The 14,482-nt window shown below is 34.2% G+C and overlaps 1 protein-coding gene across 1 annotated transcript in view; it reads left to right on the top strand.

The window, feature by feature from the left end:
- Positions 1 to 1,378: 1,378 nt before the first annotated feature.
- Positions 1,379 to 14,482, top strand: part of LOC106665170 (protein sprint) — a 450,469-nt gene continuing 437,365 nt past the window's right edge. Inside the window, exon 1 of the mRNA XM_014391409.2 lies at positions 1,379 to 1,595. Coding sequence (XP_014246895.1) covers positions 1,496 to 1,595 — 100 coding nt within the window. The 5' untranslated portion in view covers positions 1,379 to 1,495. The remainder of the gene's footprint in view (positions 1,596 to 14,482) is intronic.

Below are 14,482 nucleotides of genomic sequence, written 5' to 3'. Positions count from 1 at the left end.
ATATTAAACATTCCTTTTTACTATATATGTTTTAAGTTTTTGCTTTCTCACTTTCTTTACGTTAGTCTCTATTGGTATTCTCCTTATTAATTATTACCATTATTTCAAAACTATATTTCACTCTACAGCTGGCGCATATCAAAGCCGTATATGCTTTTGTATAGCATTTATGCTATGTAAATTCGTAATCACATATTCTTAAATAAAGCATCCTATTATTATTAATGTAAGACTAAATCTAATATACTATATCTACGTCTAGTTTCAGTTTGTTAGTTGATGGAATTGGGCTATTTGATGGATTTCGACCATTTCCATTACCCTTGATCGATTCATCGTCATTCCACATTTCTTCCCCACATTTCTTATCTTCTGAGAAATGGTCCGTTATATCGCCCCTTTGAAAGCAATTCGCAAACAGAAATGCAGTCTCCTCAAGTCGCCTAACGAGCAGGAGAATCGAGACGGCTGAGGTATCCAAGTTTCCGTAAATGGGAAACAGAACCTTCATTTGATACGAGAAGGCCCGTTATCTCTAGCATTTTTTATTCTTTATCGATTAAACCTTTAAATTGACCCTCGAAGAAATCGCCGGGCGTTTTGCGTTCAAAATAATAATCGCAAAACTTCGGGAATTCAGATCCGTTCACCAACATGCATCTTCTTCAAACACCAGTTTTTTATTTTTTTAAATATTTTATTTAAACTTTTGTTAAAGGGCAGGAGCCACTTCGAAATTTCTGATTTTTTAATAATTGAACATTTGATTATATCATTTTGTTTATTTATTTTGTTGAACTTGAAAATTTTAGAAGTTTTATGTTGGCCAAACTGTCACCTAGAATGCCGTGTATTCTGTGTAGTGTAAAAGTAACAAGTCTTTGATGATTCTATATTTATCATGGGAACAATAGTTGCTCAGCGGTTACAATTTTATTGAACACATCGCACAAGGGAGCAATATCTTACAATCTTTGAAAAAATACAATGTGATGAGCCAATTATTACAAATTTGCTTTTTGTTTGCAATCACGTCGAATTATGTAAAATTAGAAGGGTTTAAAATCTTGTAGTCAGTCGTCTCTGTTGGTGAGGTTTTATTTTAAGTGATTGTGTGTGTTTGTGTTAGACGCATTTCGCGTTTGTGGGTTTCTTTTGACATGCCAACAGCCTCTCTGTCCTCTTGCCAAAAAACCTAGTTTTTCCCTACTAACTGACTCACAACGTTCCTACTATCACTCTCCTCGCTATGTTTTAACACCCGGATCTATTAATAATAAATTTAACGTCTTAGCGGGAGGGCCCGAGTGCTCACTCAGTTTCAAAAAGCCCTAATCAATATTAAGGTGTGCCTATAGTTAAATTATTAATGTGTCCCGTTTCTCTCCTAAGTGGCCCCCCTAGATGAAACTTGTATTGATTTCCCCGACGGTATTAAATAGCCTCTCCAGATGTCTGGAGTCCCACCGGGTGCCGCGTCCTGATCGGCCCAGAGATGAAAACCTGCGGGATTAACGTGTGCAGAAAGTGCGGATCTTCGAAGTCGAAGTCAAAACGACGCTCATTTTATTCCCTTGCTGCCAACAACCAGAAAGGTTCACATTAAAATTTTGTAAACTAACTTCTTTATTAACAATGAATGTAAATTACGCATGAAATGCAGTAATCCCTTAACAAGGCTCAGAACGGGGGATACAATAGCTCTTAAAGGGCGTAGTATATTACACCCCGATTTATCTCCCCCCCCGCAAATACATTTACATCTACAATTCCTTAGCACTCGCGGTTTTCATTATTCACGTATGTAGAAATGTGGAAAGTTTTGACATTTGCGGAAGTCCGAGTTCGTTATTCGCGGGAAAAAACAGTTGCGTAAACAATTTCATTTTCGTATCGAAAATAATTCCCTATAAAATGGATTGAGGCTCTAATTGACTCTCAGAAAACTTGCCTGCTTTCAACATACTGTTTCCTCTTTCTTCTTAGTTTGTTTTATTCTCTCGAGGAAGTTGTGTCGCAAAATGCCTCCTCTTCCAAAACGGAAAACACCATCCTGTCCCTTGGGGAACGAATGAACATTTTGGACATGTTACATTTTTTATGCAGATCAAAGTTTTTCTTCAAAACTGCTCAGAGAAATTTTAACATTGAGGGACCAATTTATTAAAAAAGCAATGGATTTCGACCCATCTTTAAATCGAAGTTTAAAAGGGATGTCTAGGCCGCTTCAAATCCTTAGGTGGAAGTTCTTTAAGAAATTAATTATTCGACGAAACAGCGAACCATTAATACTTATTTCTTTCCTTGCACGCCAAAAAATACGAACAATGAAAACAATTAACATGTTCGAACATTGCTATTCCTTGTATTACGTCTATTTTGCATAAACTTTTTAGGACAACATTTAGGATAACATAGGAAAATAATATATATATTTGATAACAGTGATTCCGAGTTTCCGACACCACAAACCATACTGAAAAGGTAAAATTTTAAATAAAAAAATTAATAAAAAACAGTTACGGATTTTCATAAATTTTTAATAATTATAATCAATGTTTTACCTATTGGATCCTACACACGTTTGTCCACGAGAACTGTAGTTCGATATTACACAAAAATCGAAAGTTGGCCTTCGATTAAAAAAAATTGAAATGTTTTTAGAAAGTACTTTTCGGTTTAAAGATTCGATAAAACTAAACAAAAGTCGTTAAAAAATCAATTTTGTTTGTGAGTTTTATTGTTATTAATATGCTTGTATAAATAGATCACATTGACATCCAAATGCCATATTCGGATATCGATGCCTCTTATCCTCATTTCACAGTAGATAGAACAGTCTTTTGTTGTACAGCAGACTTAAAAAAGGGAAAATAAGTCTTAATTTTCTGTCAGTGTGATACTGTATACATTATTGCTGCTGTGCTTACATAACAGGCATTGTTATATTCAATTTCATATTCATTTATTTTCAATATTCCAAAAGGTATAACAGATCGTTTCGTCCATTTGGTTCGTGTCAAATCTATTGTCCGGATGTTCGGCCCTTCCACCAATACAACATTAGTCGCATGGGAGATTCAATTATTTGGCTTATTTCCTGGACTTGAAATGCTTATGAGAACTTTCTTCACTTTGACTCACTTTCTTTACCATATTCACAGGGCTAATTCATCCTGTTAGTTAGCGGTGGTCTACTATCCAGTTAGGTACGATCCTGTGGGGTTATTTTGTTCATTTTTCTAATCTGCTCGAGCAACGTAATTTATTCAGTTTATGATTAATTTATATTTTATACCGGAAGATTTTAAAATGAACTTCGAACCCTACAATATCAGAATATGATTGATTGGACACGGTTTCATGTCCATAACACGAGAATCTTCGTTAGCTAAATAAATGCCCCACCTATTCCTCTTTTTACCCCACGTCCTCAGGGAATGGGGGAAATTAATCATTGACCCCTGAATGGGACGTTTGTTCTCTGGTTGGACAGAATTAATTTGGAATGGGCAGACAAGCCTCCCGTTTGGTCGGTAAAGATGGGAAATAAAATATCTTGGAATCTTGAATGCCCTTCTGAGCGAAGATTGTGCCACGATTGTTGGACCTACGATATTACTCTGGAGTAACAAAGGTAGTTTTGAATGTTAATCCAACCGAAATTAAATAATGTGTGAATGAAAAAATGAACTTTACGAACTTATAGAAAGAAGAAACCGCAATTTTATTGCTATAAAAATTATAAATAAAATACCCCAATTAGTTCATGTGCTGAACAAAGAGTAGTGAACAAAATTAAGTTTGCGAAAAGTTGTTTCAAATTAAGTTTGCGAATCCTTAATAAGCTTATAACGTCAATAAAATCATATCTGTTTTCAAGTCAAACTAACAATTTTTTCAATGACAGCAGAACATTTTGACTACGTGAAAATTTTATGACCTAACTCAAAAAACCCATGTGAGGAAGGTTCAAATCGCAAATTTATATCCAATGGCTTAGGTTTTTTCATGGGGCAGAAAAAGTTAAATACGTTTGTACAAAGAGAGAGTGAACTAAAATCTGTACAGTGTTCAACATTTCAAAAGTTCTCAGCCAATCAATTTCCCAATAAGATTTCAAATTACTTGAATCGGGGTTATGTCAATGCTTCAATTTGTTCGGAACCCTTTCTGTTTCTTTCAACAACTCGATTGCTCCTTCATATTGAAGATTCAAGAGAAAAGTAGAAAGGACCTCCATTAAGAGAGTCTTTTTCATTGCACAGGTAATACACGCCTTTAAGCAGTACTTACTTAATGTCGGGAGGTCTGCCGGGGACCGTAATGATCAGATATGACATATCACGTTATAAACGTGACATGATGGCTGATTCAGAACCGTTTGAAGGTCGGACTTAGAGATGTTTATTGAATTCAGTCAGTACAGTAGTAATATAGAGTTGTGCTATTTTTTAATTTAGATCACTACAAACGGACGGAAGAAAGCGAAAAACTGGGTTACCAGGACCCTGTAATTTTTTTGCTGTAAAATGTGATCCACGGCATACAATAGCCAAAAGTAATTAACTTGCTCGGGCAAAGTGTATCATCTATTCTAGGAACTTTAATTGTCCTTCCGAATCGGGGGAAATTGATGATTCGTAGCTTCCTTTGTCATTCATTCAACGAAAACGTTTCCTTTTTATGTGAGAGGTCATTCGCTTCTGCTCTTATATTTGTTTTTGCGAGGCTATGTGGAATTTGCGAGTTTTCCCTGTCGTTCTGCTTTTTCTCGTCGATCAAGGAAACAAAAATCAATTTACCCTGAGAAATCGCTGGTTGGCCAGATTCACCGTTAGTAGGAACAGAGCTGTTCGGCGGAGAGACAACGGTGTCACATCTTTACGGCCCGATTTCCTTTCTCGAAGAGACGACTTACTTTTGTTTCGGAGCCGCCTTGGGAGGGAAGGCAATCATGCAAATTATTCTTTTTTCCTCTTTCTCGAAAATGGAAGTTTGTACCAAAAGGGCTAAAAGTTAGTATTACGATTTATGGGTTAATTAAATGGTTATTAAGGAGTGTCTTTTGGTCGGGATGCACCTGTGCGACCGGGCTCATAATTCTCCCAGCCATTAGAAGATGTTGGTGTCTGTACACAATAAAACCGCCCCCGACCCGCTCCTGTTATTTATTCCCCTGTTTTAATAAAAACAGCGGGGAGGTTTAAATTTATTAACTTATTAAAAGTTTTTCACTAAGTAGAGAAAGAAAAATTTAGCGGCTCGGAAAGGAAAGTATTGTCCTTGGCGGGGGCGTAAAAAGGGCGAGATTTGATCGGGGAGGTAATCTCGGTCTCATCCCTGTGACTTTATATTACATCATCACGGCAGCCCCCTCGTCTTTTCCGCCTCGTTTCTATCCTTTGTTATTTTTATTTCAGGTCATAATGAAACTCTATTTTGAATACAGCCCTGGAGGTGTGCCCTTTTTATAAAGGGAGAATTTTTACATGGGAATGTCAATATTTATAAAGTTCACAGTTTCAAGACATTCCGTTTGTCTTTGTGAGCATCTTAATAAAACAAACACAACAAAGAACAATACACACAAAAAAATTCTACTAACTGGAAATAAACAAATATTTTTGAGTTAACTCGTGATAAAATTATCGCAGTGGAGATTTTACCCTGACCTTTAGTCAACAAACGTCTTTTTATGAGAAAGAAATAAGAAAAAAGAATTACTGGTTGTTACAGGAAAAGGAACTCGGTTCCCTATGGCCTGTCTTCAACTGGTATAGAAAGGACTTTTGACCAAGGCCGAAAAGATTTCTGTAATCATCGTATTGTTAGTATAAGTATCGGGCGTTTCTTTACTCACTGGCCCCAGTGGATATAAGAAATGATATATCGTTCTTTAAAAGTTTATTTCTATCTTTATTCAGTTTGTTTGCCTTACAAATTTTTCATCTGTACATTCATGTATCATTTTANGAAAGACAGACAGACAGACAGACAGACAGAGAGAATTGCTTACTTGAGGTATTGCCATTTTTTGTAACTGTGAGATCAATTTTTACTCCCTAATTAAATAATTTATTAAGTAATTATTAGAGTGGGAGAGAGAGAGAGAGAGAGAGAGAGAGAGAGAGAGAGAGAGAGAGAGAGAGAGAGAGAGAGAGAGAGAGAGACAAACAGACAGACAGAGAGAAAAACAAAAACACATAAAGAGTGAGAGAAAGAAGAAAAGAAAGAGAGTGAGTGAGAGAAAATTAGAGAGGAGCGATGAGCTGCGAAAAAAAATCATTATTATATTTTAAGGTAAAATTAGTTCAAAATCAGAAATTTCTTCTACTCATATTTAAAGATGCTTGTGGTTGAGTTTGTGATATGTTTAACATTTATTTATAAAACTCTATTGACGGGAATTAAAGGTCGAAATTGAGCTCATCTTACATTGTATATCAGCTATCTAGTTTCCGCGAAAGCTATTATCACCCTGTTAAATTCATTGCCGCTCATTGTGAATGTATAAATTTAAATATCAACGGAGGGTGAATAAGATTAAATGTCAGTGTACTTTTAATCATCTAAAGAGCATAGCACTGCCCACAACCGGTCGGCCAATAAATACAATGGGCGTCATGAGTCATTCAATTATTCCTGGTCCCGTTCAACTATTTGCATACTTTAACGCTTTCGAGCTTCTGGACAAAACAAAGCTATGCAGGTTTTATAAATTAGAATGCTAATTTTCCTTGTGCTAATTACTAAGTGCAAAGCGCATGTTTTCGTGAGAGAGGGATGACTAACGCCATATTAAATCAGAATGCAGATAAGTATTTTTCCAGCAGTTAAGGCAACGTAGATTACACTTTTTCTTGATTAAAGTAATAATTTTCTATTATTGGTCAACTTTATCAATCAATTTTGATTATTAATCAAAAGTAAATACACTTTTTAATTAATTCTACTTTTAATCTAAGCTCTTGGTTGAGGCGAAAGAGCAAGTGTACGAATGGGATTCGAACCCACGTCCCTCGGCTCAATAAGCCGCTCCTCTAACTATTTAATCTAACGTGTCTTCGATCTACTCGGACACCAACTCCTCATCTCAAACTAAAACTTTTAAATTTTCCCTCTTTTTGCCTTATCGTCAATATTGGTGTTCGAAATCCTGCTCGACCTTAGACGGTCAAATTTCATTACTAAATACATCTGAAAGTAGCTGCGAATGTCATAGAACATTCATCGAACTGAAAACAAATTTTGGCCATATGACCTCTTTTTCAATTTTTCTCATGTATTATTGAGACAAGGCATATCTTGCAAATATTGGTTTATCTATATTAACTGCACATAATTTCCTGGATAAATTGATTTGTTTCCAAATTGATAATGTAAACAAAAATATTCCCTCTAGGTTGAGGAGAGCCGAGCCATGCTGTTGTTTATTTGATTTATATTTTATTTACTGCAGTTTATTTTTAGAAGAAATTCTGTTTTGAGATGTATTTTCCATTAGACAGAATATTAAAAAAAAGAAGAAAATATTCATTCTTCTTGAGTCCTCTTTTATGAACTAAAAACTTAATTCTTCAGGAATTCAAGATTATGACTTATTATCAGGCTAAAAAGTTCGAACTTTATTATTTACTTTATATTTAATTATACCAACTTATAAACTAAAATGTACCATTGCACAAATAATTTTTTTCTTATTAAATTGAAAAAATAAGACAATTTTCATTATGAATTTGAACTCACCTACTCAATGTTGGTAATCAGATCTGTCTTAACCGTACTGCCTGGCAAAGGCTGGCTCTGGCGCTAGGTCATTTGACTTGTATAGTCTTAACATAAACATTATTCGCACATTCTTTAATAAATCCTTTCCTATATTTTTTGTATGTATTATGTACTCAAAATTCTTCCACTCACCCTGTACAGAAATTGTTCATCATGAGTTTTCCTTCTGTTGCCTATCTTTTCTGGTTTGGTCTGTCGGACATGTTTCATTATTTCGCCGTCTTTTGTGAGTCTCAAAAATTGGACCATCTCCTCAAGATGGTAAATTGTTGAAATGCTTTTGACAGGCCAACTCAACAAGTTTAGACAGACCAAGATGATCAGACTCAACAAAGGGGGAACAGGGCTTCACACAAGAAGGCCAGGACAGGGTCGACTTAGGTTCACACACCAGAGGGACAATAGATTCACCGTCATCAGGCTCTACGAACAGCAGCATTGCGGGAAATGGTATAAGAAATCTAACCATCCCTAAATGGATTAGTTTCAATTCCGTGTTTTGGAACGTGTTTTGGATATCGGAAGATTGGGGATTAGTTCTCTTTAAAGATGAGGCGAGAGTTGGCATTAGAGTTTTATACAATGCCTTTGTTTTACTGTTTATGATTTTGAATGATTTTTCGTCGTGGCTCGCTTTTTGAAAGAAATATGCTTATTCATACTGCTTCTCGGATAAAAAATGGAGAATTGGCCTTTTCGCTTTCATCAGGCAGGTCAAAGTAGATGAGAAATATCGATAAAAGTAGCTTACGATTGAAAATCAGATTTAATTGTTTGATGGATATTTTGATTATTTTGCTGCGAATGATTTTTGTTCAATACACATGCTGCCATGTTTTTTTTAGACTTGTAATATGTAAATGCATAAAAAATCGAAAATCATCTGTAGCTTGGATACCACACTAAGGATATTTACCAATAGTGCTATTGGTTGTTATCCACTTGTTCAGCAATTCGTTATTCCAACAAATCCACGTTCATTTTTTAGTTCCTTAAATGATTTTGCCCTTCGAATTACAACGAAAAGTATGGCAGGTAACATTAGATTTGGTTTAAACATCGGTCATGTATGGTAGTTATATATTTTCGTACAGTTATAATTTATTTGATTTTTTTAAAACATTTCTCCTACACCATGACGAGCTTCTCAGTTGTCTCTTGAGAGGTGTGGATTATTTGGGATTAAAATTTTGTCGATCGTTTAGGGTTTTAGAGTTCTTAATCAGCCTTCATGAATTGTAAATAGCACAGTGAATCTTCATAAAAGGGCAAAAATGAATAGATGTTAATGTTCATTTATGTTCTGATTAAACAAATGTCTGGTTTTGCTTGTATATTTATAAGGTAGCAATATGAGTGCTACTGGCCGAGGCAGTTCCATCGGGCCGGATTATTGTTTTTTCTTATATTTCATTTACGTTCCATGTGCGCTTAATGACGGTGATTTGATTTTATTAAATCCGGAATAGCCTTTGAGGTTATTGGGACGGGACTGAAAATGAAATGAAGCCCCAAAGGAGGTTCGGCTCGTTAGTGCATGTGAAGGCTACTTTTTTTTCTTTCTCCCTTATGTGAAGTTTACCCTTCATAAATGAACTTTACCATTGCTACAATTGTTTAACTAGCAAACCAAACAATTATTGTTGGTTGAGTCGTGGACTGAATATAACATGGAGCCGACGTATTGTTTTTTATTTGCTTGCGAACACATTACAGTCGGTTAATAGCTAATTGCATAAACAAATGCACGATATATTATCTCAACCTTTTAAAGAGATAACGTAATTTTCAAGATAAAGTCTTAAAGTAGATTTGAATTGTCGTTTAACCATGTTTTATTCATACAGTTACTAATACTGTTTTGTTCACGTTAAAAGCTGAATTTGAAAATTCAATTTCTTTACATTACTACTTATAATCAACGACCTTTAAGATAAAAAGTCGATATGTGATTATTGATAATTTAGTCGTCATTGTAAGCGTTTAATATGTTAAAGTGGGAACATAATATCATATCAAGTAGACAAGTGGTGTGATCAAATGACGTTCATAAATATACACGATATCTTCATGTTTTGAATAAATGGCTGATATTAATATTGATTAATGTATTAATATTTTTTATCACGTTAAAGATACCTTCAATATTTTATTCTTGTATAAAATGTCAGAGTGATTAAGTTCAAACCTAGTACAAAAAAAACCTTTTTGTTTTATTAATGGTTATAATTTTTAAGCCCTACTTGATGAAAGTGTTAGTTGAGTAAGTTTATTAAATAAGTGAGTTATAGAGAAGAACAAACTTTTTTTGCCATACTCCTCATTTAAAATTGAGTTTTATACAAAAATAAATTAATTTGCTAATACATTTCTGTTATCCCTTAAGCATTAAGTTCGTTAAGTTTTGTTTAAATGAAGTAAAATAATTCCTGTTATACAGGATCAACCACCTCACACCATTTCACATTAGCACACTTTTTTCATGTTATTCCCAATTATACTTGGGGTCTATGCCGGGATTCGAACCCAGAACGGTACCGTAGCAAATTCGTGTCGAACGTCCTAACCACTCGACCACCGCGGTCTTAGTTCATTTTGTTGACTATCAACTCTACTTGTTGATATGACAAATAATTGTAGTAGAATTTGTAAAAGATTTTCTGTTTTTGATTTAGTTAGTGTTTGATTTTTCCGCGTTTTTGTGTTTCAAATATTAGAAAAATTCCTATAGGCGCCTATAATTCTTTACCCGTCATAAATACGGTAGTCTCAACGGCCGCAAAATTTCCCGCACTACTCACCCCTTGCGGGCCTTTAATTTCGGCTAGGTCGTAAATTGGAGTGAGTTAGTGGCTGCGTGGAAGGAAGAGCGAGAGAGGGTGGAAAATAGAGATGGGAAAAGTTATCGATAATTTACGGGTGCTGTGGGACAGTAATAATAATATTATTATAAGCCTGGCGCGATGGGACAATAGAATACGCAAAGCCTCCAGCCGATAAAACAATAGAGGTACGATTTATGACAATAGCTTCCTTTTCAAACCTAGTAAAACTGTGTCGTACAATGGTAAAATAGTAGATGGTATTATAAAATATGGCACTTCATAGAACTCATAAAGAGAAAGAGGACTTGCAAGGAGGAACATTGCCTTTCTCTCATTCTCTCTCTCTCTCTCTCTCTCTCTCTCTCTCTCTCTCTCTCTCTCTCCTTTCTGTCTCTATTTAAAATATATTTGATTAAAGTTTTTCAAAGTGTAATAAAAAATTTGATATTTGAATAAAAATGTTTAACCCTGTTCTATATCGAAATTTATGGAGTCATTGAATGCTTTAGGTTTTTTGACATTACGTATGTGTTAATTAAATACGTTTCCTTATATTTAAGCATTTTTCTGTTTTAGCAATACAAATGGTTAATATTTAGTTTATTGGTTTTCTCTTTCTTTTATCGTAGTGTATGCAGCAAAATATATAATTATAATAATAATACTCGTAATAATAATAATATAGAGAACTAGTTACGTACATAATCGACGGATAAATACGTAGTTTGATAAAACGTCAAACAAATATGAATATACAGAGGTTGACAAGGTGAAGAAGGTGAAAAATATTTGTTCAGAATTTATCAATCTTAATTTAATATGTTACTTAGCTTTTTACTTTTTTAAATAATTGATTACGGTTAACTCATTTTTGCTCAGAAGAGAAGTCTATTTTAAGCATTGCTTAATTTTATATCGCTCTGATGTGTCATTTTTGGAAATTACGAAGCTAGTGGTCCATGAAGTAAATCAGAATCCGACCCGTTTATAGAAATTCCGCGAAGTGGATTTCGCAATAAATCCTAACACGTCACCACAGATCGCTAACTCTGATTAACTGCTGTGATGGTTTTCCCAAAAAGGGTTAAAAAAATTGGAAAACGGAAGGGCGGTGTGCCATCCTCAATCAACACCGAAGAGCATTCCAACCCACTGTACTTATATAAACCAATTATCCCGAATTGCATTGTGCAATTCGTGAGCAGTGCCCAACATTTCTGTTTAGGAATGTTTTATACTAATTTATACGATTTATACGGTCTACGTCACACCAGACCGCATTTCAGGATCTCCGAATAATTTGTATCTTTTTTTAATGTTATCAACATTGAGATTAAAATCGTTTAATAATAGCTTATGAAATTTACCGATGGTGCCATTTCTGCAAAATTTTCAAAATCAAATTATTGGAAATGAGTACTGTATACTATACATGCGCATAGAACCTAATGTGAACAAAGAAACAAAACATACACCACACAAAGCTTCAGACAAAAAAATAAAAAGAAATACAATAAAAATAAAATAAATAAAGCGCATAATTAATTATTTCGTAATTTTGTTTCTAGAATTATTTGGATATATTAATTTCTGCTTGTGCGGATGTGTTAGGTTATTATTAAATAAGAGCAGTTTTGTTAAAAAACCATTAACAAGAAAAATGATATATGTGCTTTTTTGGATGACCGGGAAGTGTCTTATTAAAGATGTCGGTATCAATTATTAACTTCAACTAGTATTGTTTGATGGTACATGAACATTTATATCCTCTAATAGAGTAGGAAAATTTGTTGAGTTTGAGTTATTTAATCAATGTAGAATTTATTTAATACATAATATTATAAATATATGTGTAAAAAAAGGTGCATAAGGGAAAATGGCTAGGGCTATCATATTTGCTAGTGGCAGATGATTGTAAAGATACAAAAATCAATAAATTAGCCTAAATAAACAGTGGCTAAAAAGTATGAAAAAATACAAATGATTAAATTACTACTGATTTGCACACCAGCTTTGTATCCCGTATTTTTCTGCTATCTTCTTGGGGTTTTAAATGTAATATGTTATATAATATTATACAGTTCAATTTTTACATTGTGGATATTTTCAATGCGGTCCACATGTACCTCATAGATAGTTGACCATAATACATAGGTAATATTTTAACGCAGTTTTATTCCTCAGATCAGGCTTATTACGTTTAGAAAGCCTAGTAGCTATATTTATTTAATTAAATTATCATTATGTTATACGAAAGTAATATTGAATTCTACAATCTTGAGGACTTTAACAACTTGCTAGGACTTGCTTCGGTGTATTTAAATATATTTTGTATTCGAATTATGTAGGACCTTTAAAACGGTGAAAATATATTACATAACGTTATTTACATTTAATTCTACTTTATTGTTTTGACACCATCTATATATCTTACGTAAATCCTGATGAATCTTATCAGTCATCTAACTTATTCAGCCTTATATATTTTGGGATCATCGGCGAACATTAAGATTAAGCAATAATTCAAACGTTTCGAATTTTCCCTCTTTTGCTAATTTCAACTCAACCATGGCCTTAGATAAAAATAATAATTAATTGAAATAATTAATATGGTTAGTTATGACCGCGAAACATATATGGATTAATTTAATAATTCAAAAATTATATCATTATATCATTTGTTCATATCAGAGCAATGTCTGAGGAATTGTCATGGAAAGGCCACGTCAAAGATAGGCCATGTGACGTTGAAACACCGACACTTACATTTGGGGGCATGCAGAGAAAGGTTGCGTGGTATCTTCCAACTAATTGAAGGGTGCAATTTCTTCGCTCCGTATAGGGAGCGCGTAGGAATGCCACGCGATATGCAAATTGTGCTTGAGTGCGCATTTAAGTCCCTTGTTCCGATTATTGGAGAAAACAGGTTTGCTTTATTGTATGTAGTAATGATAGTTTTATGTACGTATTAAAACTAACCAGTAAAATAAGCACTTTTGCTAGTTAGCTGCTTGATTCTTGATAGTAAGCGAAAATAAAGTTTTATTCCAGAAAAATTGCTGTGGAGTTATACTCAATTAATCTTATGTCAAAGACTTATTGTTATATATTATGACCTATTTAGTCGTTAAATTCACGGCACAACCTTAGGGTAGAAATAATTAAAACGATTGGTTTGTACAACGGTACACCCTTGGCGGAGTCTTAAATCAGTAGACATGATTTATAGGAACGTTTTCCTCAAAGCCTCGATTTGTATTAGGTTTAACTTCCTTTCTTACTCGTCTGAGTCATAACAATGAGTTATGCCCTTCCTCAACATTTTATACAACCTCTTTCGGTTATAAGAAATATGAGGGTGAACAAAGATTTCACTGGGACGTATTTATCATTACAGTTTAGTGCAAATATTAAAAGGTCCCTTTTTAGAATGTTTAAATGGAAAACAGTAATAATACAAAATAGTTTCAAAGTAGTTGGTAAGGGGTATGAAGTTTGGAATCTTGGTACTTAAGCCATTTTTGATTATGTTTATTCAAATTAATTTAATCAAGGATTTCATTTAGCCTAACACATTCCGAGAACATCCAGCGTTAAATAGTCCAAAGTATTAAAAAATGTGCACAGTTTTCTCGGCGTTGGAGTGCTTCTTACCATGAACGTGAGCCTTAATTAAAAAGATTCATTAATATTAAGTGAGACACCCCAGCTCATCTTCGGCCTAATTGAATTATAGCTTTTTAAATTCTCAGAATGTAAATGGGGGAGATGAGGAAAACACGGCAGAGGTCTTCTGATTGTCCTGATTGGGATGAAGTCCCAAACTGAATTAACGAGCTCGCCGGAAAACGATTTGCCCGACTTAA

This window comes from Cimex lectularius, unplaced genomic scaffold (assembly GCF_000648675.2).
Source record: "Cimex lectularius strain Harlan isolate CLEC.00 unplaced genomic scaffold, Clec_2.1 scaffold140, whole genome shotgun sequence".
In the NCBI taxonomy this organism is placed as follows: Eukaryota; Metazoa; Arthropoda; class Insecta; order Hemiptera; family Cimicidae; genus Cimex; species Cimex lectularius.
Note: the sequence above shows the minus strand (reverse complement) of the source record. Positions and strands in the feature narration are given on the sequence as shown.